At 29.3% G+C, this 25,548-nt stretch overlaps 2 protein-coding genes across 3 annotated transcripts; one reads left to right on the top strand and one right to left on the bottom strand.

Moving 5' to 3' along the window:
• Nucleotides 1–9,471: 9,471 nt before the first annotated feature.
• On the top strand, nt 9,472–13,793 carry LOC108469564 (pseudouridine-5'-phosphate glycosidase). 2 transcript variants are annotated; one of them, XM_017770466.2, is made up of 12 exons: nt 9,472–9,807; nt 9,883–9,993; nt 10,452–10,534; nt 11,281–11,340; nt 11,438–11,498; nt 11,684–11,790; nt 11,898–11,975; nt 12,641–12,686; nt 12,785–12,905; nt 12,996–13,081; nt 13,272–13,357; nt 13,661–13,793. In XM_017770466.2, the coding sequence occupies exons 1-11, from the start codon at nt 9,636–9,638 to the stop codon at nt 13,343–13,345; spliced, it is 999 nt and encodes a 332-aa protein (XP_017625955.2). In that variant the 5' UTR covers nt 9,472–9,635; the 3' UTR covers nt 13,346–13,357; nt 13,661–13,793. The 2 variants fall into 2 exon arrangements, with proteins under 2 accessions (XP_017625955.2, XP_017625946.2); XM_017770457.2 differs by having other exon boundaries at nt 13,272–13,793.
• A 1,863-nt stretch (nt 13,794–15,656) lies between these two features.
• Nucleotides 15,657–16,259, bottom strand: LOC108483119 (uncharacterized). The gene is made up of 2 exons (XM_017786343.1): nt 15,902–16,259; nt 15,657–15,796 (listed from the first exon to the last, which is right to left on the bottom strand). The coding sequence occupies exons 1-2, from the start codon at nt 16,191–16,193 to the stop codon at nt 15,771–15,773; spliced, it is 318 nt and encodes a 105-aa protein (XP_017641832.1). The 5' UTR covers nt 16,194–16,259; the 3' UTR covers nt 15,657–15,770.
• Nucleotides 16,260–25,548: the final 9,289 nt, after the last annotated feature.

Genomic DNA, 25,548 nt, shown 5'->3' with positions numbered 1-25,548 from the left:
GAGCACATCCTATAAATCTGCCATCGCCCGCTCTTCAGCAAGCATTCAATGATCTAAACATTTCGGCCAAGGTCGCAGGGACAGGTATGACCCCTTTATCAAGTCGATCAAACAAAGTCTAAGACTCTTCATCTACGTGTCTTAATACCTTGGGAAAGACGACCAAACTGTAGATGCTCAAAGCGAAAACATCAACTCTTTTCTTCATGTCCGGATGTGCTAGAATCAGATATCTCAAGTTTTTCCAAGGAATACACTTACTGTCTCCCTTTGGCTTGATCCAGGCTGTAACCTGCTGCTCACTTATCCCTGTGATATTCATCAATTTCTTTACAAAGGTCCGGACGTTAGCAGCTCTGGAATAGGCCTTGTAGACTTTAGTCCTCGGGCAGCGAAGTAAGGTCATATACTCTTCCACGGTAGGTACAAAATCAACTCTCCCAAAAGTGAAGCAGCTGTAAGTGAGATTCCAAAATTGGGCGAGAGCTCGGAATAAATGCTTGTCTACTTTCATATCGAGTAAATAGGTCAAGTCTCCATAATTATGGTACAATAGCTGCTTGATCTCATCGTTCCAATGGTTCCATATCTCTTTCAATTCTTGGAGATCATTTTGGGTCACTCTAATGCGAGTGAAATCCCACAATTCTGATTCATACCCTTGGTCAAACTATCACATTTTTCTTGCTGCGTCCTCTCGGACCATAATCGGACGGTCGCATTTTCTTCCACTCTATCAAGAAACCCCTTTTCCATGCTAAGCTTTCTATTTAGTAACCGAACGTAAATCAACACCTTTTTATGATGAGATGCCATGCAATAACAACAAAACACAAAAAGTCAGTATTATGTACAAAAATAGAATTCAAAGCAAACAGGAAATAATCAAGCACCTATTCGGGTAATCCACTAGGGTTTGGCGTGGTTCTACCTAGGGTAGGCTCCTAAGGCTCATTACATGTGGTTTGGTTCTAAAGTAAAGGTACTTGAACCGACAGATTCCTCGATCCTCACCCGTTATAGGCTCATACGGACCGAGTTCAATTCAGAGGAATACATTTCCCTACAGCTATACAGAGATGAAAATCTCATGAAGATGTAAGTACGGATGTATCCCGAAAGCGATCCACTATCTTATACGGAGGTGAAGACCTTACGAAAGAATAGTTTCTCACTCCCACTTAAAAGGGTAAAATCGACCAACTTATGAGATGTAATATGTAAAGATACATCAAACAATTTAAACCACTAAAACAAGCACATTATGATGAAAACCACGAAAGTAACGGATAAAATGCAATGAAGCAGTCGTAAATTTAAATTAGATTTTTAGATTTCGAAAAAAAGACAGAAGTTAATCAATTTTTGGCTTGACTCTTTTACCGTGTCCCTAGTGGAGTCACCAAGCTGTCGAAACCATTTTTTTTAAAAAAAAGGGTCGACTTTTATTTTAAAACTAAAATGGGAGTCGCCACCGAATTTTTTTTTGAGGTGTGATCGGATCACCTAACAATTTGGTCATTTTAATAAAGTATTTCAATTTATTAAAAAGCTATTTTGGTCTGTGAAATTTAAGAAAATGGGTTCAGGAGTCAATTACGTGCGAGGAAGGATTAGCACCCTCGTCACACCCAAAATTGGTACCTAATTGATTAATTAACGTCTTAATGTCAAGAGTTGAAAAGATTTTAAAATATGATCCCTTTTTATTTACGTTTATTTTTAAAAAAAGGCTTGAATTAAGTTGAAACGAGTATCAAAGGCCCTCTTGTCCCGATATAACAAAATACCATATCCCGTAAGTTAGGATGCGACGTTTGAATCCTCGGGGATAAGTTTGCCTTTAATTTTTATCGAAACTTCGTATATTTTGAAGTCTAAGAGAATATTTGGCTATTTAAGTTTAACAAGAAAATCGAAACCCCGTAAGTTAGTGTACGATTTCTCGAATTCCCGAAGCGCGAAATATTGCCTCATTTTGAAGATTTTCCTTTTGAATAATAACGAACATGACACTTAACAATGTGCACTATTTTGTTTGGAATAAAATGGTCCATATTTGGATAAATACATTTGAGCTTAATGCGCGATGTGATTTAAACGGAATGAAATAAAAGGGAATATAGAGCATGAAATAATAATATATGAATTAAATGCTATGTTAATGAATGTCAACAACATGAATATATTAATAAATGGTTTCTAGAGCATATAATGACAATGTTCCCACAATGTATATCATTTTTAACATCAATATTCATAATCATAAAAATGAAACAAACATCATACATGAAAAACTTTAAAGTAAATAAAAGGTTTAAAATAAATAATAAATGAAACAACTATAAATAAATAATAAAAAAAGGTTTCAAATGAATAATGTATAAAACTTAAAATAAATAATAAAAGAGCTTAAAATAAATAATTTAAAAATTTAAAATGAATGACATATAAAAGCAGTTTAAATTAAATGCTATATATGAAAATTTTGAATAGATAATATATAAAATAGTTTAAAATAAAGAGTATATAAAAAGTATTTTAAAATAAATAATATATAGAAAGTTCAAAATAAAAAATGAAAAGAATTTAAAATGATTAACATATAAAATAGTATAACCAAATAACATATGAAAAATTTTAAAATAGATAATATATATATATATATATATATATATAATAGTTTCAAATAACGAGGTATCTAAAATTTTCGAATAAATAATATGTATAATAGTTTAAAACCAATAATGTATATGAAATTGAAAATGAATAATAGTTTAAAATATGTTAAACTTAAAATACATAATAATAAAATGATTTAAAATAAATAATATAAGAAAAACAAACTTAAAATAAATACAAATAAAACAATTCCTAAAAAAACTGAATAAAAAAATAAATAAATCAATTAAACAGATTAGGACTAGGCTGAAACCGAATTGAAATTTAGGGTACAAATTGCAAATAACAGAAAATAGGCCATTCAAGGACCGAGATGAAATGCACTGAAACAATGAGGGACTTACTGGGAAATATCCCCAGCCCTCATGCGCTGCATTTCAAGATGGACCAAACTGAAGTGAACACAAAACATGCGGCAAAATGTGAGAAAAATAAAAGAAACAAATAAAGGTCAGATTGTAGCGCGCCTGAAAGTAGAGGGACCAAGTATGCAATAAACCCAAAATAGTGAAACATGCGGATCCCCCCTTTAGACAGGGTCGAGCCCGGGTCAGAGGCCCTATACGATGCCGTTTTGGCGCTGGGGCATTGGGTGGAAAACGATGTCGTTTTATACAACTATTTAAGCCAGTTTTTTTAAATTTTTCATTTCAGCCCCCATTTTCCCCAAAAAATTTGAAACCCCTTTTTGTTTCTCCAAAACCCCCTTTTTTTTCTCTTGGTCCTAGGCGCCGTCGTATCCGCCGTCGCAACCCATCGTGAACGGTGGTCGTAGCTACGCAAAGAGGGGATTTTAACCCTCGCTTAAAACAGGTTTGGAGGCCAAATCTTCTCGACACCAAAAGCCAAAAGAAAGGTCATTGGCTAACCTTTTTAGCCCGATTTCGACTCCTGAAAAAGGGTTCTCGAAGACAGCATCACAGGGTCGTTCAGGTAAGCCTTTCTTTCTTTTTATTTTGCCTTTTTATTAAAAATCAATTTTTAATATATATATATATATATATATATATAAATGAAAAGAAACAGGAACGAAAAGAAAAAAAATTCAAAAATTAACACATTTTTTAAACTTCTGTTCTCTTTTTGATTCTTAGTGTGCGTACCATACATTGTTTGGTTTCGGGCTTTTATAGTCGAAAATACTATATTTTATGTTTCTATTTGCACTCTTTTTGTTTCTGCTACTTCCTTTTCTGTTTTGTTCCCGTCTTCTTTCTCCTTTTTGTATGTTTACAGGTCGGAGAGGAGGTCAACGAGGCATGTTTTGCCATCTTGGTGCAAAGTCGCAGGTAGAGCCGAGCCTTGGGCGGTTTAAGTGCTGAGGGCACACATGGAGGGGGTACAGCGCAAAAGAGATTCAGAAACCCTAGGGTTTCTGAATTGTTTTAGGCTCTTGGGCCTTTTGGGCCTGTAGGAACTTGGGCTAATGAGTCTGTAAAGTTTGGGTTATTTTTTTTTTGAATTTTTGGATTTTTTAATGGGTCTTGTAAAAGCAATGGACTGTTATATTGTTATTTTGGTTTTAATTTTTGTTTTTGGGCTGGTCGGTTTGGCCTTTATTGTCCCGGGCTAAATTGGCTTACTACAGAGTCAATTATAATTTTTATTATAATTTAAGCTTATATATTTCATATATCATAATACAATTTGAGTTTATAAATCACATTTGATTTTATAAATACTGATAGCCACACTAATCTAGCAACGGGTAGTATCGAATCACATGAGATCCCGTTTCCAACACATTACTATATCTAGGGCAACTCCCATTGCTTATCCTGTGTCTCCTTACCCGCTCACCATTTGTCAATGATTTGTTTTCCACAAAAGCCAAAGGAAAATCCGAACCCTTTGAGGTGTCTTTGCTTTCCAAATCGTATTACCGCAGTAGAAACCATGTCATAAAGAGCATGCATATTCTTATAAGTTTCAACTGTGGAAAAATCATCTTTCCTCATCCATTTCCATGCTAAACGATCTTGACATGCATTAGGAGAATGAGGCAATACAGTTGTGATCTGAGTGACAATATGATCTGGCACAAGATAACTCAAATGAAACCAATCCCAACTTCCACTTTTCATAACCAGCTCACAAACACGTAGCGTATCATCCGATTTTTCAGCATCTTTATAAAATATACGAAAGGGCCCTAATTGTCGAATGTACACATCATTAGAAAAATTCGTAAGCTGACCATCTCCAATAAACCAATAAACATTAGCAATTACTTCAGGTTAGACCTTCATCAGTGATCTCCAAAGAAATGAACAATTACTTCTGACAATGGACCTTGGTAGCAAACCATGTATATTGTATTTATTCCTCAACACTTTAACTCAAAGAGCATTTGTTTTTGAAAGCAATTGAAACCCAAACTTCAACAAAAAAAAAAAATTATTCTGATCAGCTAACCTTTTCAATCCTGGCCTCCAACATTGAGAAGACGACAACAATCATCCTTGGATACTAGTGCGGGTTTTTAGAATCTTAATTAGATCCTTAAAGGAAAATTTGGGTAATCTTGATGCGAGTCTCAAGGCCCAATTTCAGGCCTATGGATGTGATGGGCTCACACTACCTCAAGGTCCAACAACAATGTCAAAGGCTAAGCAAATCAAACCAAGATTTGATCAAAGACAAGATTCGATGATGAATATTTTCAAGGAAAGGAGGAATGATACATGCACGGATGGGGTGAAATTTATTAAATTCCATTCACCGAAGCTGCCAATTTTCAAGTTTGGAAAATTAGAAGACTTGCGACAATTTTTTGGATGGGATTTAGGTATCTTTAGGTTGAGATGTATCATGGCGTTCGAAGATCTAACTCTTAGCTTCAAAACGAACTTTAAATCACTCGATTTTGAGTTTGGTAGCTCAAGTTATGATCGTTTTAGTGAAGACTACGAGAGCATAATTTCTAGACAGGATTATGACGGGAATTACGAGTTTCAGGCTTTTAATTCGAGTTTAAATCATATTGGGTTTAGGTTTATATAAGCCCAACATTGTATTTATTAGCTCTTATTATTTTATTATTCCGAATTTTTAATAATTATTAAGTAGTTTAAGTTATTTAGAAGTTTTATGTTAATAAAAAAGTTTAGTTTAAAACTACTACTTGTTTATATTAATTAGAGTTCTAGTATACTTTAGAGTTTTATTTAGATTTATTTAACTAGCCTATACATAGGCCTTTGCATTGTATACAAATCAGACAATTATTTTCATTAATAAAGTTTTCTACTCTCGGAGTTTGTTTCTTGTGCAAGATTTCTTTCTTGTGATTTTTAGTAGTTTTCTTCTCGATTTTCTTCAAAAAGTCATGGAAATTCTTTCTTCATCCTTCAATTTGCTAAGGATTATTTTTTAGAGGATTAATTAAAGCCATTAATTGAGTTTTTTAGGATTTATATTTCAAAGGGTTCAATTGGACATTTATCCTTCTATCCATCATATCCATCGGTTTATCGTTCCATCGGTTTATCGTTCCATCTTCCACTTTACTTTAACTTATATTTTCACTATTTAGTTATTATTTTCAATATTTATCATTTATTTTTTTTGTTAAGTTTTCTTATTGTTATTACTTCCTTTGTTATTTTCTAAATTTATTTGGTTTCTTCCTTTTAGGTCATGTCCAAATCTTTTCTTCTTGAGTCAAACAAACTTGAATTTGATTCTTCTTCCACTTCCTCCACTCTAATTCCGTATCAAATCTACTCGTTTTCCTTACAAACAAATACAGGGATACAAACTGAATTCATGAAGTAGTTAGGAATAGCCAAGAAGACAACCTTTACCGACGTTAAACGACCTGCTAATGACAATTTCCTTACCTCCTAACCAGACAATTTCTTTCTTACTTTATCCACCACGAAAGAAAAAGTGCCTGTTGTAACTCTAGCATGGAATAAAGGCATTCCAAAATAGTTGTCCAAATCATCCACATAGGTAAACCCCACATCAGCACAAATAGCATTAGCCAGAGCACTAGGCATATTAGGGGAAAAAAAGACTGGTAATTTGTTTTTGTTAATTTTTGGACCTAAGTAGTAACAAAAAGTATCAAAAACACCATTAACAACTCCTGTTTGAATCTTAGTAGCCTTGCAGAACAAAATTAATAATGAAATGTTGTATCTTATTGATTTATAAATTTAAATATTTTTAAATTTTACAACATTGTAACAGTTTTAAAAATAATGTTAATAATTATGAAAAATTTTAAAAAATCCCTAATATTAACTTAAAATTTATGTTGATTAACCATAATATTAATTTATAATTTTCATGAAAAAATTATTAAGTATTTATTGATTTAATAACATTTTTTGTTAAAAGTATTTTATTTAATCACATTATTAATCCTAATATTAACTTAAAATTTATGTTGATTAACTATAATACTAATTTACTCATTACTCGCTATTAATTTAGTCATTATTTTTTTCATATTTAAATATGTAATTTATCATTAATTGATTATGATGCATATTTTATTAATTCTACCTATTGATAATTCAAATATTAAAAATAAAATTTTAGATGTTATAATCATTTTTAATTATTTGCATTTAAGTACCTATATTCAAATAAATTATAGTATTAATCATATTCAAATACCCTATATTACAGTAATAAAATATTTATCCTAAATTTTAATTTTAAACATGGCACGTAAATGGAAAATTTCCTGAAAATTTTTAATTATAAAAACAATTTAATTATACAAATCAAAATGACACATGTTAATTAATAATAAAAATAATTTAAATAAATAATCTATTGCTTAAATGTAGAGATTTGCCAAATCTTCAATTTCAAATTAGTCCTTTCATTATAACAATTTTACCATATTTTTATTTTATTTTAATTGTTTAAAAACTTTGCCTTTTGAAAAAAAAATATTTAACTCAATGTAATAATGTATGAAATCAATTAACTTAATTTTCGTTATTTTCCTAAAATATGTTATTAATCCAAACAAGCATCCAAGTCTCATTAAAAATATTTATTTTAAGTAATAAAAGGTTTACCTACCTCACCACATTATACATCTGCACTCATATTAACCCTGTATTAAAGTTTGTATATTTGCATTATAGACCCTTTTAATTTTTACATAGTATAAATAGATATTATGAGATCCTAAAATTTAGCAAGTGACCATATATTGTTAGTCAATTAAGTAATTCAATTTAAAGAAGAGAATATTACATTATATGTTTTGAATTTTGATTGATAAACTTAATAGTCAACATATCTTAATTAAGGTAATAAAACGAATAATGTAAAATATTACAAATAAGTAATAGAATTTTCTATCACTCAATTAAGTCTATATTAGCTAAGAAAAATTAGGTTTAGGGTTAAAATATGATTACTAGATATTTACTTGCCTTTTCAACATCTTTGGATTGTTATTTTTGAAGCAATTAAGAGCAAAATTGAGTAGAGGATAACTAGAGGATAAAAGATTTTCAAATAAAAAATTGTACAATCAATTCACCTGTATACGGTCAGTTTAACATTATTTCTAAAAATACTTTCGTGCAAAAAGTATTTTAAGATAAAAATATTGTTAAACTAGATATTTTTGAGTTTTTCAAAATTATTTTTGGAATAAAAAATACTTTGCAAAAATAATTTTTAGCAAACAGCAAAAATAAAAATATTAACTTTTGGGCAAAGGTTTTTTAGCCCAAAAGTACTTAAAAAAACGATATTAAACTAAGCCTTTTAAGTACAAACACCCTTGACATATTTTAACTTTTGTGAACCTTATAAAATTTTTTAAAAATTGTAAGAAATAATTTAATTATACTATTCGCATGTAAAAAATATAATTATTATATATGAATCAAGTAATAAATATAAATTAAAAGATATACAGTTCATGATTTATAAAGATCATAAAAATCTAAAAGTCAAATAAAATCAATTATACATAAAGTTTTTATTTAAATCTTTATGAATTTTTAATTATTTATTTAATTATTATTGGTTTGATGATCGAAGCAATTGAACTGGTTGAATCGAGAATTGGTGATCTAACCTATTTAACCATCAGTTCAATTATTAAAACACCGAATATGATACTACGAGATTATATCACATCGTTATTTAAAAGTTTTATATTTTTCAAATTCAAAGTGTCACATCATCAAACTTTTAAATTTTTCAAGTTCAGAGATCAAAATAGATCTCGTTATCAAGTTTAAGTGCTAAAGTAAATAAAAAAAGTACAGGTACCAAAATAAACCTAATTGTCAAATTCATGAACTAATGTGGACCTACTTGCTAAGTTTAGAGACCAATAATTACATTATTCTTATTTTTTTTCATAATCATTATCAATATGAGTTTAATTTAGTAAAGTGGATAAAGAAATTTGTGGGGTGAAAAGTTGCATTGTGGTTATTAGTATAAATTTGTAATCTTATATGAGAATAGTCCTCATCATGGGTTGGGTCAGATTTGAAAATTTTAAGTTTATTCTTTAGGTCCGGATTCGACCTGAAAAATTAGTTTAAAATTTTGCCCAAATTTAATTCAGATTAAAAATATTAAATTCGAACTCAAGTTAGCCGCTTCAGATTAAATTTTTAAATTATTTTTATATAAAATAAATTTTAAAAATATAATACTTCAAATAAATATTTCTAAAATGGTAACAAAATTAATAATAAAATAATATTTATACAATAATCAAATAATAAAAACAAAAGAGTAACAATATAATAATAATATAACAATAAAATATCAACTAAATTTCTAAACCATATTTTTGTTCAAACTCACGCATTTTCACTTTTCAAGCCGGGTTCGGGCCTTGACGGATGGCCACCATTATCAGGTCTACGTGGGAATAAGGGTTGAATTTGGTTTTTCAAACCTCCGTAAAACAACCCACCGCAAAGGCGCTTTAGAATCAACTCTTGGCAAAAATGGCGTCTTCTTCTCCATCATCATCATCGGCTGTTAAAAGACTATCAAATCTCAGCAACCATCTTTGCCCAACTAACTCAAACCCTTTAGTCAAAGTATCTGCTCAAGTGTCCCAGGCTCTGTCCACTGGTCTCCCGGTTGTTGCTCTCGAGTCCACCATCATTTCCCATGGTAACTTTTCTTTTCATTTCCTTTTCCTATTGGGATCTTTAATTGATTATAAAAAACAACTTTAATTGTTTGTAGGAATGCCGTATCCGCAGAATCTTGAAACAGCCAAGGAGGTGGAGGCGATTGTGAGGGACAATGGAGCTGTTCCTGCTACCATCGCCATTCTTGATGGCGTACCATGCATAGGTCTTTATTCTTAAACTTGTTCCTTGTTATATTATAAGCCCTTTTTACGTCTAAACCTTAATGTTAGTTAATATTGATGTTTCAGTGTTTACCACTTCATTACCCAGGAAAGTTGACACATAGCAGTAGCATATATAACCGTTGCTTTGATTCATAGTTTGTTGTTTAATACTTGGGACCATAAGCCACCCTTACTCCATCTTCCTATACATTTAGAATGTGTAATAATGAAAAGAGAATTATAATAATTTCTGGCTAGTCAACAAACTAAGCTTATCTTTGAATGTTTTTATCTCTTCCATATGTTGCTGCCATCACTGCATTTTTCCCCACCAGATTGGGTTTCTTCCTCTTCGTCTTAACTTAGCCCTTAGCCAGATATCTCTATGAGAAATTTTAAATTTTTTTTCTTAAATAGGCTTTGGGATTCTAGTGTTGATTCTTTCTCTTGCCTCTAGGTTTGAATTTGGAACAACTGGAAAGGCTTGCCCGAATGGGAAAAAGTGCTCAAAAGACAGCTCGAAGGGACATTGCATATGTTGTGAGTATCATGTAAAATAGTTGGTTTTTGCATGACCAACTCTGCTCTTCTTTGTCATAGATCTACTAAGGTGAAAGAGTTACAGGTTTTGTTACATTGAAGATGACATTATGATACTAATGAAAAAGGTTTACTTACCAGAGACGAAGGATTAATTATTTATGAAAATTATTTTGAATAACTTCTCCTCTCCTGAGCAACATATAGTTGCATGCCGTTTATGTTAGACATTGTTCAGATAGAAGAAAATCATTGAGCAACTTCTTAATAATTAATTAAACTTATTGTTTCTATGAAGATTTTGTTTTTCACAATATCTTCTATCGGATCACATTTAGCTTGCTGCAGGACTCTTTGTTCATCTCTGATTCTATCTCTAATGATAATAAACTTATTAGATGTATGATTCGACTTTTGTATTATTATTTTTGAGATTGAGTGGTTATAGGGTGTTAATTTTTCCACTGAACTTTCAAATTTGGCGCAAATTATAAAGGAATAACTAATAAACACAGAGATCAATGTACAAAACTGCTGGCAGAGCTATTGATTTGTTTATATTCTTCTAAGTAACTTTTTCTTGAATATTTTCACTTCAATATCTACTTCAAATTCTTCTGGTAATAAGTACAAGAATAAAACCACAAATGACACTGGCCTATAAAAATTTAATGAGTTTCTGGTTCCTACTTTTTTCTGATATATTGCACCTCAAATTTTGTGTGGTAACGGATGTCCATTTTCAGGTGGCCACCAAGAGGAATGGTGCAACAACTGTTTCTGCAACTATGTTTTTCGCTGCCATGGTGACTACTAGATTTGAATCACCTTTCCACTTTTCATCTTCTTCGCTGTAATTGTTACCCTTAATAGTGTCTCCACTGACACATTCATCACTTGCAGGTTGGTATACCTCTTTTTGTTACTGGGGGAATTGGGGGAGTGCATAGGCATGGCGAGCATAGTATGTTGTACTTCCACATCTGCAATAGTCCTACAGATTGTTTTTCTCTGATAGTGTTTAAAATTTTGTGACCAATGAACCATACTCTTTTGTTTTCATGAGCACGTGGACTGATACCAAAAATTGCACGAATATTCTATGCTTTACTAATTGTAATTTTCTGCTTCTTATGTTTCAAAATGCAGCAATGGATATATCCTCTGACCTCACGGAGCTTGGAAGGACACCTGTAGCAGTCGTTTCTGCTGGTGTAAAATCTATATTAGATATTCCAAGGACACTGGAATATTTGGTACTTAATCACTTTCTCTACACAAGATTTTCGAAGATCCTAGCTTCAGACTGAATTATCAATCGGTATTGTTTAATTTAACATTGCAAGTTTTGTTGTTAAAACAGGAAACTCAGGGAGTTTGTGTTGCTGCTTACAAGACCAATGAGTTTCCAGCTTTTTTTACTGAAACAAGTGGCTGCAAGGTATAACGAGTCAACACCTAGAACATTAGCATTTCTTGAAGCACCATTGGTGTTCTCTCAACAGTATTATACTATTCTGATAATTATTTGCGGTTTTCTTCTGTTGTTTTTATAGTAGCACTGAAAATTTATATCTTTGATTTCTTCTGCAATTAAAATTTGAAAATTTATATATTTGATTTCTTCTGTAATTAAATTTTGCAAAGAGAAGGACGGCCTCATGATTGTTGGCATGTTGCATTGAGTTTGCATTTCTATCGTTATTACATAAGATTGTATCTGTAGTTATCTTATGGTGACCTTTACATTAGATATTCCAAACTGTGAAAAATGTGACCTGCTTATTAATCTTATTTATCTTTGTAATGTTTTTCATCTCTTTTCCTTCTTCCCCCCTTCTTTTTCTTGGGAAAGGAGAAGTGGCTTTGGTTTGGAGTATTATAGCATTTTGGAAGGTTTCTAGTTTGTTGTTGGGACATCATTTTTCTGGTTGAAACTTTGGGTAATAGCGTCTAATTGAGAAGTTGTGCTGCTGCTGTATGCACAGAGAAGTATTGTTACAATGTTAATCTTATATATTTTCAATAATTTATGTGCAAACTTTGCATGCTTTGTTCAAAGGAAAGTAAATAGTGTTTTTGTTTCTTAATTGGTGGTGAATCTAGGTGCCTTGTCGGTTAGATAGCCCAGAAGAATGTGCACGGTTAATTGGTAAGTTACAAAGTTCATTTGATCTCTTCTTTTTTATTTTCAAGGGTTATTGATGATCTCTTTTATTTTTTTTTACTTCAATTTTTTCTTAATTACAGATGCAAACAGGAAGCTTAATCTCGGAAATGGAGTACTGATTGCAGTTCCCATCGCAAAAGAATACTCAGCTTCTGGAAGCTTAATAGAGTCTGCAATACAGCAAGCTCTTACAGAAGCCAGGTGAAAACTGTTTTCATGCTCATTAAAGATCCGGTTTTCTTTACTTCCTTTCCAATTTTTTTTTTTTTTGACCATCCTCTTTACCTTCAGGGAAAAGAACATAACAGGGAATGCTGAGACTCCATTCTTGCTCGCTAGGGTTAATGAAATAACTGGAGGAGCATCACTTGCTTCAAGTATCCTTAAGAGATAAATTATATTTATATTTGTTTAAATACTTTCTGTCATGTGGCTTATGAACAGCAGTAAGTCAACTTAGAGAATACATACATAGTTGTTATCATTACATGTTGTTCTTCAGCTGATATCTTGGGCAGTGAATATTCTTCAACTTATACTGTATTGGTTTTCTTAACTAATCTCTAGACATTGCGCTTGTGAAAAATAATGCTGCTATCGGTGCTAAGATATCTGTAGCCCTGGCCCAGCTCCTTAAATAACTTTGCATAAAGGTGAGGAATATTTTGTTTAGTACACTATATTTACTAGAAAAGGAGTTGCTAGAAGCCAACCTCAGTGAACAATTTGTTTGGGAAAAGAGTTTTATATATAGGGTTATTATCCTATCCACTACTAATGGTGTTTTTAACTGCACGAGTAGGGTTAGGAATCAGATAAATGTCCATATACTATATCTAAAAGAAAAAAGAAAAATAATCAAAAGAAAGACGTTGGGTTCCTAACCCTGCTTTTAGTGTTAAAAGAACTCCAGTGGCAATGGATAGGATGCTAATCCTTGGATGTCTATGTTTCAGGGATGGGTTAGCTGAACTGTTTTCTGCAGATCATGTTATTACTTTAGTGTTTGAATGATGGATAGGATACTAATCCTTGGATGTTCATGTTTTATAATGGATGAAGTTCTTTTGGTGGCTACTTAGTCATGAATCTGATTTTCACATTCAATGCATATATTTTATTATAGTAAAAGCATTCAATATATCATATAAGTAGTTGAAACCTTTATCAGCTCCCTCAATGACGATACCAGATGTTCTTTGGTTGTGATTGAAAGTTTAGTATTAATATAGAAGATAAATACTAGTTGTTCAACTGGTTATTGTTTTTGAATTTATTATGAACAGAAAGTTTGTTGGGAGAGGAAAAAGAAATTAGAAGCATGCAAAGGCATTGTTTTGGGAGAGATTCCTTCAACCTTTTTAACTGATGGATGATGTTTATGAGCGTTTCTTTCAGCATTTCGAAACGCTTCTATCTTTACGTTCACTTCCAACTCTCTCACATGATTTCCTTAATGTCTATTGTATTTTATTAAATTACCTCCTCTACTATTAAATCTATTAATTTGGTCCTTATACTATTAGAAACCTCCAAAATAATAAAATAAAACTATTTTAAAAATTTACAACATTATTTGAAAATGTAAAAGAAAAATTAATACATTTTTTCAAAGTTTCGAGAAAATTCAAAAATTCCAAAATTCAGAAAAATAGAAGCATTTAATATTTATAAATTTCAGAAACTTTTAAAATTTTCCAAAATTTTAAAAAATACAAAAATTCCGTAAAAGATTTTTTTTTTGTAAATCTTTTAATCACTTATAGATTTTAATAATTTTAACAGAAATGTCATAAATTGTTTTTTATGGAATTTTCCCGCTCCAATCAGAAAAAAATTGACATATATTTTTAAAAATATCTTTTCTTTTAAGTATTTTCGAAATTTCAAAGTTTTTTATAATATATTTTTATTTTTATAGTTAATTTTAGAAAATTTTAGAAAATTCAAAGAATATTTTATATATTTTTTGAATTTTATAATTCTGAAAATAATTGGATTTTCTATAAATGTTTTTTACTCTTGAATTTTTCTGAAACTTTAGAGCTTGTTATAAGGTTCCTTTTAATTTTTATATAAATTTTAAGATTTTATGAAAATTTTAATTTATTATTATATTTTATGACTTTTGGATTTTTATAATTTTTACATTTTTAAATATTTTATATTTTCTTTTTAAAATTCAACCAATCATGAACATCGTATTCAATTATCCTTCACCAGTCATGAACATCGTATTCAATTATCCTTATTCGCTACTTTAAAATAGTATAAAAAATTAAACTTGTTTGTTCACTTTACTTTAAAATAGTATAAAAGATTAAATTGATTGATTAACTTTTTATTAAATTGCTCTTTTTCTAGAGTGGTCAATTTGTTCACTCCCTAATAATACAAGGACATCCGAATACTTATGCGAACAAAATTTATTAGAGATTTCATTATAGTATAAATAAAAATAAGTACTTACAAATCGAGTAATATTTCATAAAAAAGTTATGAAAAATATTGTAATTCCTTCGAAGATTATAATAATTTAAGAAAATACAACTAGATCTAATTTAACTTATTTCTCTCACTTTTTGTTTTTAATTTATGAAAAAATTATATATTGTATGTTAAATTAAAGAGCAAATTGATTATTCCTATTAAAAATTTTATTCATTTATATTACTAAAAACTAATATGAATAACGGAATAATCATAAAGTGACATCACAAGATCAAGATCAATTTAGCCTTTGATGTAATCTATTTTTTTTAGAGGGGGAGAGTGACCCATGGTGTTCTTTTTACCCTCACTTTACCAACAACTTTTATGGTTATAGTGACGGCTTTTTATGTGTCAGTAAATGTGGTTTTTCTTATATTGTCATTTCAGGGATGAAGCCAAAGATTTGAGTGGGAAAAATGCAAGATGAGAAAGTGTTAAAAGAAGAGTAGTAGGGCATAATTAGATATGGAAAATAACGATAAATCTTATTAATTATTATTTAATACATAAAGTTGACATCTCTCAGATTCTCAGATTGTGAAATCATCATCATCATCTCAGCAGCTCTTCTCCTCAAACAGATGGCGGAACAACGAAGCCTGAAACAACAACTTGGTTAAAAATGAAATAATCACAAATATATGAAATGAAAAGAAGAAGAAGAAGAATATGGAAGGATGTTAAAAGGTATGTAAAGTAGGTACTTCCGCATTTCATTCCAGGTTGAAGTGTCAATCCACAGGATTTAGCAACAAACACAACTTTTTCCATGTTCACAAGCTTCTCAACATCTGGTGTCACGTACTTGCACATGCATGGAATATCCAGACTTGTTATCACATCACAGCAAGCCTTGGATGGAGTCGTTTCCGGCCCTGATCCTTCTACGTATTGCCCGCATTGGGATATGAGCTTTGGGATGCTCGTCTCGCACTGCCCCCATGCCCAATGGCTTCCAACCATCATCAACACTGCCAACCTCAACCACCACGCCATTTCCTTCCTACTCTTTTTTTACTGCCCTTGCCTATCTATTTGCTTTGGTGTATCTATCATTTATATTGAGATTTTAGAGGATAGCTTTGGTAATTTCCTCTTCAATGCTTTTCACATATATCCAACTGTCCATAAAGGAGTGGACCAGTGGGGTTAGTCATTTCTTCTTTTCCATTTTCGGTTACACTTCTAAAATTTCTTTTTCTCAATTAAATCAGTTACATTGAATTATAAAATTATTAAAATCATTTTTTTACAAAATAATAAATATTTTATTTTAATAGTATTTATCACTTTTTTATTTTATCTATACAAATACATATACATGATTGGAATTATTAGATTTGTATAAAAAACGATATCATAATTTTCATTATCTCAATTTTATTGTTTCAATTAATAACATTTATTTTTCATATAAATTTTTTATAAATTTGTTACATAATTTTTTCATATACATCATTGTGTCATAATCTAATTTTTTTACAAGGTCTGGAATTACTAAGAGGTAAAGACAAGGGCAAGCAGACAGGGGCAAGCAGTGGTCTTGCCCCCCATGGTAAATTTCCTATAGAGGTCTTTTAAATTTTATTAAATCATAAGTTAGTATAATGATAAAATTATATTTTGATCTCTCAAAAATTTATTATTCATTTCTAACCTCTCTAAAGTAATTTTTTGGCTTCGCCCCTGGATCTATCCATAACCCCTCCTCAACTTGTAAATAGAAGGATAAAACGAACTTGAACGCGTTTGAACTCACGTCCTTCTACGCTGACAACCAGAGGCAGAGCTAAGAAACTTGGTTTTTGGGGTCAATTTTGTAAATAGTTATTTATAAAAGTCATATAAACTAATGCATGATATTTTTTTCTTGTTATTCTTCTTCTATTTCGCTAGTAGATTTTGTTTTAAAATATTTTTTCATTCTTGTTAAACATTTAAAACAAATATACCTAAGCCTTAAAAACATAAAGGTTTCCATGAAGCCAACATACCACTAGTAATTTTCTTTTAAAAAAATAAACATCACTTAAGTGTTTTTTGATGTCATAAGAATGCAATATATCAAATTTTCAGACACAAGATTTATAGTAATTACACTAGCAACAACAATTTCTTATCAATCCTAATTTCTTCAAGGATTTGTATTAGTCAACCTCTAAAAATTATTATTCAATCGCGATGTTAGGAATCTCATACAATATCAATAGTCCCAAAATTATTCAATAAAAAAATAAATCTTATATAAAAATCTTAATCTATCATAAGAAAAGCCACAATCCTAATTTTCTAGAGACTAATCAATAAAGCATAAAAAGAAAAGAAGATTTATTACCAAATTGAGAGACAATTCTAGAGAGTAAGAAAATAAAGAAAATTTGAAAAAAAGTGATGAGCGTTTAAACAAAATTAAAAATTAAAAATTTTTGGGTTTTGAGAGAGATTTGTTTATTTTTATATAAAATAATTATTTTCAAAAATTTCGATGAGTCCATTTCAAATTTTGTGGGATGAAATTTTTGTGTACTAATACATAAGTTATATATAAAAAATAAAATAAAAGTAAGATTTGTTTTTTAGTTTTTGTGTTAAATTTACACAAATTTAAATATTTATATGATTAATACTTTAACTAGTGATTAAATTTAGTGATATAATTATATATTAATTAAACTTGGTGTTGCTTAAAATATGTCTATTCTAATTATATTTGTAAATAAATAACTCCGGTTGATGGTTTTCCGATCTAAAAGAGTGTAGAAAACCAGTTTCGGGGCCGTAGGGGTATTATGGAGAAAAGAGTCGATTTCAAGGTGAGTATACCACCCAACTTGGAGATTATCACCAAAATACCTCTGTATATATTATCGTGCTTTAGACTTTGTTTCTTGTTATTGTCGCCTCTCCCTCCCTCCCTCTTATACCGCATTAGCCATTTTTTTCATTTTAATTTTGGAATTACATGGGGGGTTTGTTTCATAAAAATTAACGTATGAATAATATTTTTTTATATTTATTTCATGTAAAATATTTTCATCAACCAAAAATAAATCACTTCTTAATAAATTAATTTTCGTTTTCTGAAAAAATAACCCAGTATGAATAACTTGATTTTTATATAAAATTAACATGAATCACTTCTAATATTATTTATAATAAACTTTTAATTTTAATTTTTAAAAATATTTAAAATATTAATATAAATATTATTAGTAATAATAATAATAAAATTGTCTAAATGGTTATAAAAAACTTATTTATAGACTAAATTTATAGGGTCAAATAATAATAAAATAATATCGACTAATGAGAGTTTAATTGAAACAAAAAGACAGAGTTTAATTGAAAGATTATTTCTTAAATTTAACTGAAATAGTAGTCATACTCAGCAATAATAATTTTATATTTAAACAATATTCGTATATATTTATTGAAAAATATTTATATTACTCTTTTAATAATAATATTTAATAATAAAATATGAATATTTTATTTAAATCATGCTTAACTTCATTTATCCTTCCAATTTTAATACACCACAATACACCCTTTTTTTTTTTAAAGTTATATTTAAAGTAGATTTTAATTTTAGAAATAAATTTTAAATATTATTTTCTTACCCTTAGTAATGACGTATTATTACAGTAATTATAACATCAACAATTCGTTTCATATCAAATCTTATTTGCTACCATTGGATTTAAAAGCAGTCAAAATTCATTTTTTAAAACAGTAAACTAATGGCATACATAATTAAAGAAAACAAATATACTTTTTAATGTTAATGTAGAAAATCCATTAAGATAATAAAATCCACCATTCTTCCTTCCCTTTTATGCATGTTTGAAAGCTTATAAAACACAACAAAAAGAATTATAAATCAAATTATTGGCATTTAAGCTTTTTAACCTTATTTTTATTATTATTTTTAACTACTTTATATCTGCACCATTTATTCTCTAATTTACCATTTGTTTTAACATAACTTTTCTCTAATTTCTAACATTAAGATAACGGAAAGGAATAATGCACTAAAGATTTGAAGAATAAATTGATAAGAGAGTGATCAATGTACAAGACATTCTCCAATGAGCATCTTAAAATTAATGAAAACAAAAATTGTTTAAGAGCTTGAAATGAATGAGAATATTATGAATATTTTTCTAAAAATATTTAATTGATTCAATCAATCAATGAGTTATATACGCTATGTTATTTTATATTATTTATGAAAACGTATAATTTTATTATGTTATAATTAATAAAGACAACTAATCGTATGCTGCCTAGGCTAATAAGCTAGTATATGTAATATGTGTAACTTCAAATTAAGATTTATTTAGGCATTAGTTATTAATTTATCTATATAAGATATTAGTTATCATAAAATATCATTTTACTATTAAATAAATTTTAATTCTTATAATTGATAAGTTCGATGGCATCACAAATTTCAATCTGTGGCAAGTTCAGATGACGACAATTCTAATTCATGGTGATCTTGAGAAGGTCTTTATAAAGAAGAACCTGTAGGCATGGATAAATCAGAATGTGATAGGTTAGATAAAAAGGCTCTATCCACGAGTCAATTATGTCTAACAGATAATGTGCTGCAAGAGGTTTTGATGGAGAAAATGACATTCACTTTATGGAAAATATTAGAAACCCTCTACACGACTAAGTCTCTGGCTAGCCGATTAGTGCTGAAACAATGGTTGTACACGTTCCGCATGAACGAAGGTGAGCACCTTAGAGATTACATTAGTCAATTTATTACTCTTTTGAATAATTTAAAGAACGTTGAGGTTCGGATTGACAATGAAGATTAGACTATGCTATTATTGTGCTCTTTATGCCCTTCATATAAGTCTTTCAGGAAGACCTTGATTTATGATAAAGATAATCTCTCATTCGAGGATGTGAAGGGTCATACGTTGAGTAAAGACAAACTTTTGACAATGTGTTTGGTTTGGATAGCAAGTCAGATAGGCAAGCCTTTATTTTGGTAGCATCAAGGAAGCGATACAAGAGATGTCACTATTGTAAGATGTTAGGTTGTGTCAAGGTAGATTGTTACAAATTGTGAAATAAAGGGGTTGCTGAGAGCAATAAGGAAGATTTAGTTGATGCTAATTTGACCAATGACAAGAGTGATGATTTCTTATTGGTAGCTTACATCTGAGTGGATCCTGGATTAGAGGTGTCTTTCCACACATGCGTCCTAACAGGGATTGGTTCTCCACATACAATTCAATTGAAGGTGGAGTTATGCGTATAGGGAATGGTTCACCTAGTAAGGTAATCGTTATTGGTACTGTTCAGATCAGGATGCACGATGGGAGAATTAGGACACTGTCAGATGTCAAGCATATGCCTAACTTAAAGAAAAATCTTATCTCCTTGGGAAATTTGGATTCGAAAGGTTATAGAATTAACATCAAGTCAAGCGACATTAAGGTATCCCGTGGGGCTTTAGTTTTGATGAAAGGTAAAAAGATTGATAGTTTTCATGTTTTGGAAGGATCAATAGTGACTGATAAAACAGGATGTCCCTCGTCTATTAAAGAGTCAAAGTCGACTCGTTTGAAGCGTAGACAACTTGGGCATAGGAGTAAAAAAAGTATGACCGTTTCGTATAAGAAGGTTTCTCTTTTAGGTGTAATTTTTTATTAGACCTGAGTCAGTTTTGATTTGACAATGCACAAGTCGAAGACTAGAAGACTTCCAGCTACAAAGAACAACTTTGACTTGGTTAATATCCTGCATAGTTTAAAATAAGCCAGCGGTGGGCTTTGGTAAAGAAGACATCATGGAAATACGAGTCAATGTGGAGTTGTGGAGTTATGTCTTGTATTTTTCGATTTTTCTTCTCCTAATTAAATTCTATTTTCAGTTTCCCACTTAAACTCTAATTAGTGTAAGTTATTTTAATATTAGTTTTCCATTTAAATTTTGATTAGTGTAGATTATTTTAATATTATTTGACCTACAAATTTAGCCTATAAATAAGTCATTTTCGCCCTAGAAAAATAACCCATTACACATTTAGGTGTTAACTTTTTATAAGCTTTCAAAGAATTTTGTGCTTATGTTTTGGGAATTCTTATTTCAAGTTTCAAGGTTTAGTTTTATCTCTATATTTGTACTCTTTGTTTTTGCTGTTTTAATGAAATTATCTTTACTTGTGGTTTTTTTATCCTCTTTGGAGAGGGTTTTTCCATGTAAAATATTTGTGTTCTATATTTTCAAGTTTCTTTATTAGTTTACTTGTTCGTTGATTAATCAGATTTATCCCATCACAGATTTATTTCATCATAATTCTCAATCTATAATTGTCTCAATCGAACTAAAACACAATTGATAAATATTAAGTGAAATTAAATGGTTGATATATATATATATATATTTTAATTTCAAAATTTAAGGATGAATTTTGTAGTTTAAAGTTAGTTTGGTGTGATTATACGTGGCATGTGCAGCAATAGCTGAAAAAGCAAGCATTAGCTGTTAAGATAGGGTGGTGGTTGTATGAATGGCATGGCCGTTCACCGCAAGTATTAGCTGCACATGAAGAATTTCTATTCAAAGAATGTTCACTCTCCATTTTTCAAACAATAATTCCTATGTTTTCTATTTCTTATTTGGAAAATTTTCAGTATCCGATATTTGATTCAAAATATGCAACCAATAAAGTGAAATTTTTTTTTTTAAATACTGATTTAGTTTTCAAACTTGATTATTATTTGAGTAAATTAAAGGGATAATTATTCAATTATAAAAAAATTATTTTAAGCACTCAAAATAATTTTTTTTTGTAATTTAAGCATTTACGTTGCATAATTCAGTCATTTTAGTTAATCCTATTAAAATCACAAGTAGTAAGTTGATGTGGTAGTTAAAAGAATCGGTATAATAATAAGTTTAGCCCCTAACTTTTACATATTATATTGATTTAGTCATAATTTTAAAAGTTAACCTTTAAAATTTACAAATGTTCTCAATGTGATCTTAATTCTAAAAAAATCAAAGAAATATATAAAATTTTCAAAAATTATATAATAATAAATTTAAAATAAAAATCATTATTAAAAAATAATATATAAATTTTAAAAATATATAAAAATAAAAAATATTTTAAAAAAATAAATTTAATTTTTTGGGCTAAGGAAATTAAGGATGTTTTCGAGATTGGGAGTTAAGGCTCTAGATATGGATGGTAAACCTAGTTTGTTGTATTAGAAATATTGGGATATTGTGGGCAATGACATCATTTTCTCTTGTCTTTTTTATTTCTCAACTTCGGTATCTTGTTCAGATGACTCAACAAAACCGTTACAACCCTAATCTACTAGGGAAACTCTCAAACCAGTCCAATTGATTTTAAGTCCATTAGCAGGTTTAATTTTACTTACAAAATTATCTTAAAAATCCTTGTTAATCGCCTCGAAAAAGTTATGCCATTGCTTGTCTCTGAATTCCAAAATGCCTTTGTTCAATGTTGCCTCATCTTTGATAACATTATTTTTACAAGCGAAATCTTATACACCATCAAAAGAAAGACAAATGGAAAAGGCTCTTTTGTCGCTTTCAAAATTGATATTGTCAGGTTCAACATCAAATTTCCTTATTGTTGTCAATAGGAAATGAGCTTGGACCAAAGAAGGATTAATTTATTCACCAATGTATTTCCACGGTTTCTCATGATGTTCTCCTCAATGACTCCCTCTCAAGGATCGAAATCATTTTCAGAATAGCTGATCCCAGTCTTGTGAGTGCACTCATTAGAATTTGTGACCTCCACAAGTTGGACCTTGGTGCTTTCCCCCTCGATCCAACCCAGGCTCCTCTGCATAGGACCAGAGCTTCTCTTATCACTGGAGATCCTTGTTCGGATTGGACACTCTCTTTAAGCGTTGTCCATGATCTCTAGAACAATATGACTGGTGGAATTGCAATTGCTCAGGACTCCAGATCCTCCTAAATCTTATCCATCAAAAATTTCAAATTTGCAAGCAAACTCTAAGCTAGAATATTATCTTGCGCTCAATCCTCTTTTCTCTAAGATCTCTTATAGGCTTCTTGGCAATGACAAAAAATAGACCAATATTATTCTTGGATGGAAACTCTAACCAACACTTAAGGATGTCGAACATCTCCTCCAACTTGTCACCATCCAACAACATCCAACAAGTGGGTGATAGCTTAACAAAGTAGGAATTATGCGCCTCAAAAGCCTTTATTACCTTATCATGGCCTTAATTATTCTTGCTTTGTACCAAAAAAGAATTGCACTCCGGCCTAAAGAGTTTGTTAAAATGCTTAAATATTCATTTCAGTTAGACATCTAACATTCGATTTTGCTGATTGATTTTTAATTTAATCAACCAAAATATATTTTAATTGATCGAACCGATTTATATTTGAAAAGCCGATCTAACCAAATTGACTTTAAATCGATTTGACTTAAGAGTGGCTCAAAGTTTAAAGATATTATAAAAAAAATTTATATTTATTATTATAAATATTAAAAGATAGGGTTATTGAGTTTGAGCAAAGCCAAACAAGCTTTGTGCTTCCATTAAAATAGAAGATAACTGAAACCAATTGGGAACAAGGAGAGTGTTTTTGTATTGAATAGTGGATGCAACATAAGTCTAATTTCAAATCCTAAAATAAAATTACGCTAAAATAACATTAAAATATATGCAATTTAATAAACAAATATATCTAAAATAATAGCAAAATTAATTTTAAAATAAAATTTGTATAATATTTAAATACTAACTGTAGCAACGTAAAAATTTTGGCTTGGCTTGGTCGCTAATTGTGGTGATTTATTGGAAACTTAAAAAAACCGAGGTTCGATTTTTCTAACAAAAAGGGAGCCGCCACCTATCCTTTTTCTTAGATGTGATCGGACACCTATTAGATTCCTTTTTTAAAACAAAAAGAAGGCCGAGTTTAGGTCTACGTTAAAAGTCAGAGAAGAATTAGGGTTCGGGAGTCGATTACGCGCGAGGAAGGTATTAGCACCCTCGCGACGCCCAAAATTGGTATCTTATAAACACGTGTTGTCTTGATTTTCAAAAATACGAGTTCAATGTAAGATTTAATCATGATCTGATTGAAACATAAGAATTTTCAATTTTTTTTTTTGATTTTATCATTTCTAATGTATATATATCGTATATGTTTATGTAAATATCATGTATATATTTCTTATTTTTATATTACTAGTTATATATTTTTATATTATTTCATGTATATATTTTATATTATCCTTATTATTATTATTAATATATATCTTATTATATACGTATAGACATGCTTTTTACTATTGTACATTATTATAATTTATTTTTAACATATTATTGTTTTATTTTCTTTATATCATTATTATACCTAGTTTTTTGTTTATATATTATATTTTCTCCTTTTTACTTTTATATTTATTATTTTCATTATATTTATTCATTACTTATTATTATTATTTATGTATATTTTTAATCTCATATTAAGTAGAGACATTTCTAATATGTATTTCTAATGCTATATTATGTTTTCATATATATCATGTATATACTTTAGTGTCATAGTTATATATTTTATCCGACTTTATGTACATTTTTTTATATATCACATTTTTTATATTATTGTATATATATCTATATATAGTATCTTTTATTTACTTTATTTTAATATTATTATTATATTTTATTTATTTATGTGTGTTTCGTTATTATTTCTAGTACCATTATTATTATTGAATTTTGGGCATGCATTTTTATATGCATATATACGTATTCATATCATAGTGTTATTAATTACCTATTTTTATATTATATTATATTATTATTTTTACTACTATTAGTATTAGTTTTAGTTTCAATAAATATTTTAACATTCATATATATATATATTTTATGTAACATTGTTGATAATTATTTTTAATATCATTATTATTTTTAATACATGCGTATATATATATTACGTGTATATTCTTTTAATAGATATTATGTATATATATTTCATATATTATTTTTAACTTTGCATTATGTATGTATTTTTATACTATTATGTAAATGTTTTTAATACTCTTATATTCTTATACTATGTGCATTATATGTATTATTATTTTATTATATGTATTACGATATGTTTTTTTATATCATATTATTCATGTATTTTATTATACATGTATATATCTTTAATATATATATAGGTATATCTTTATATTAGTATTGTTATTAATATTATTATGTTTTCTTTCAACATTATAATTATGTATGTATATATTATATAAGTGTTTTAACATTGTATTGTATACGTATTTTCATATATTATGTGTATA

The sequence above is a fragment of the Gossypium arboreum genome, chromosome 7 (genome assembly GCF_025698485.1).
Source record: "Gossypium arboreum isolate Shixiya-1 chromosome 7, ASM2569848v2, whole genome shotgun sequence".
In the NCBI taxonomy this organism is placed as follows: domain Eukaryota; kingdom Viridiplantae; phylum Streptophyta; class Magnoliopsida; order Malvales; family Malvaceae; genus Gossypium; species Gossypium arboreum.
The sequence above is the reverse complement of the archived record's forward strand: the minus strand, read 5'-3'. Positions and strand labels throughout refer to the sequence as shown.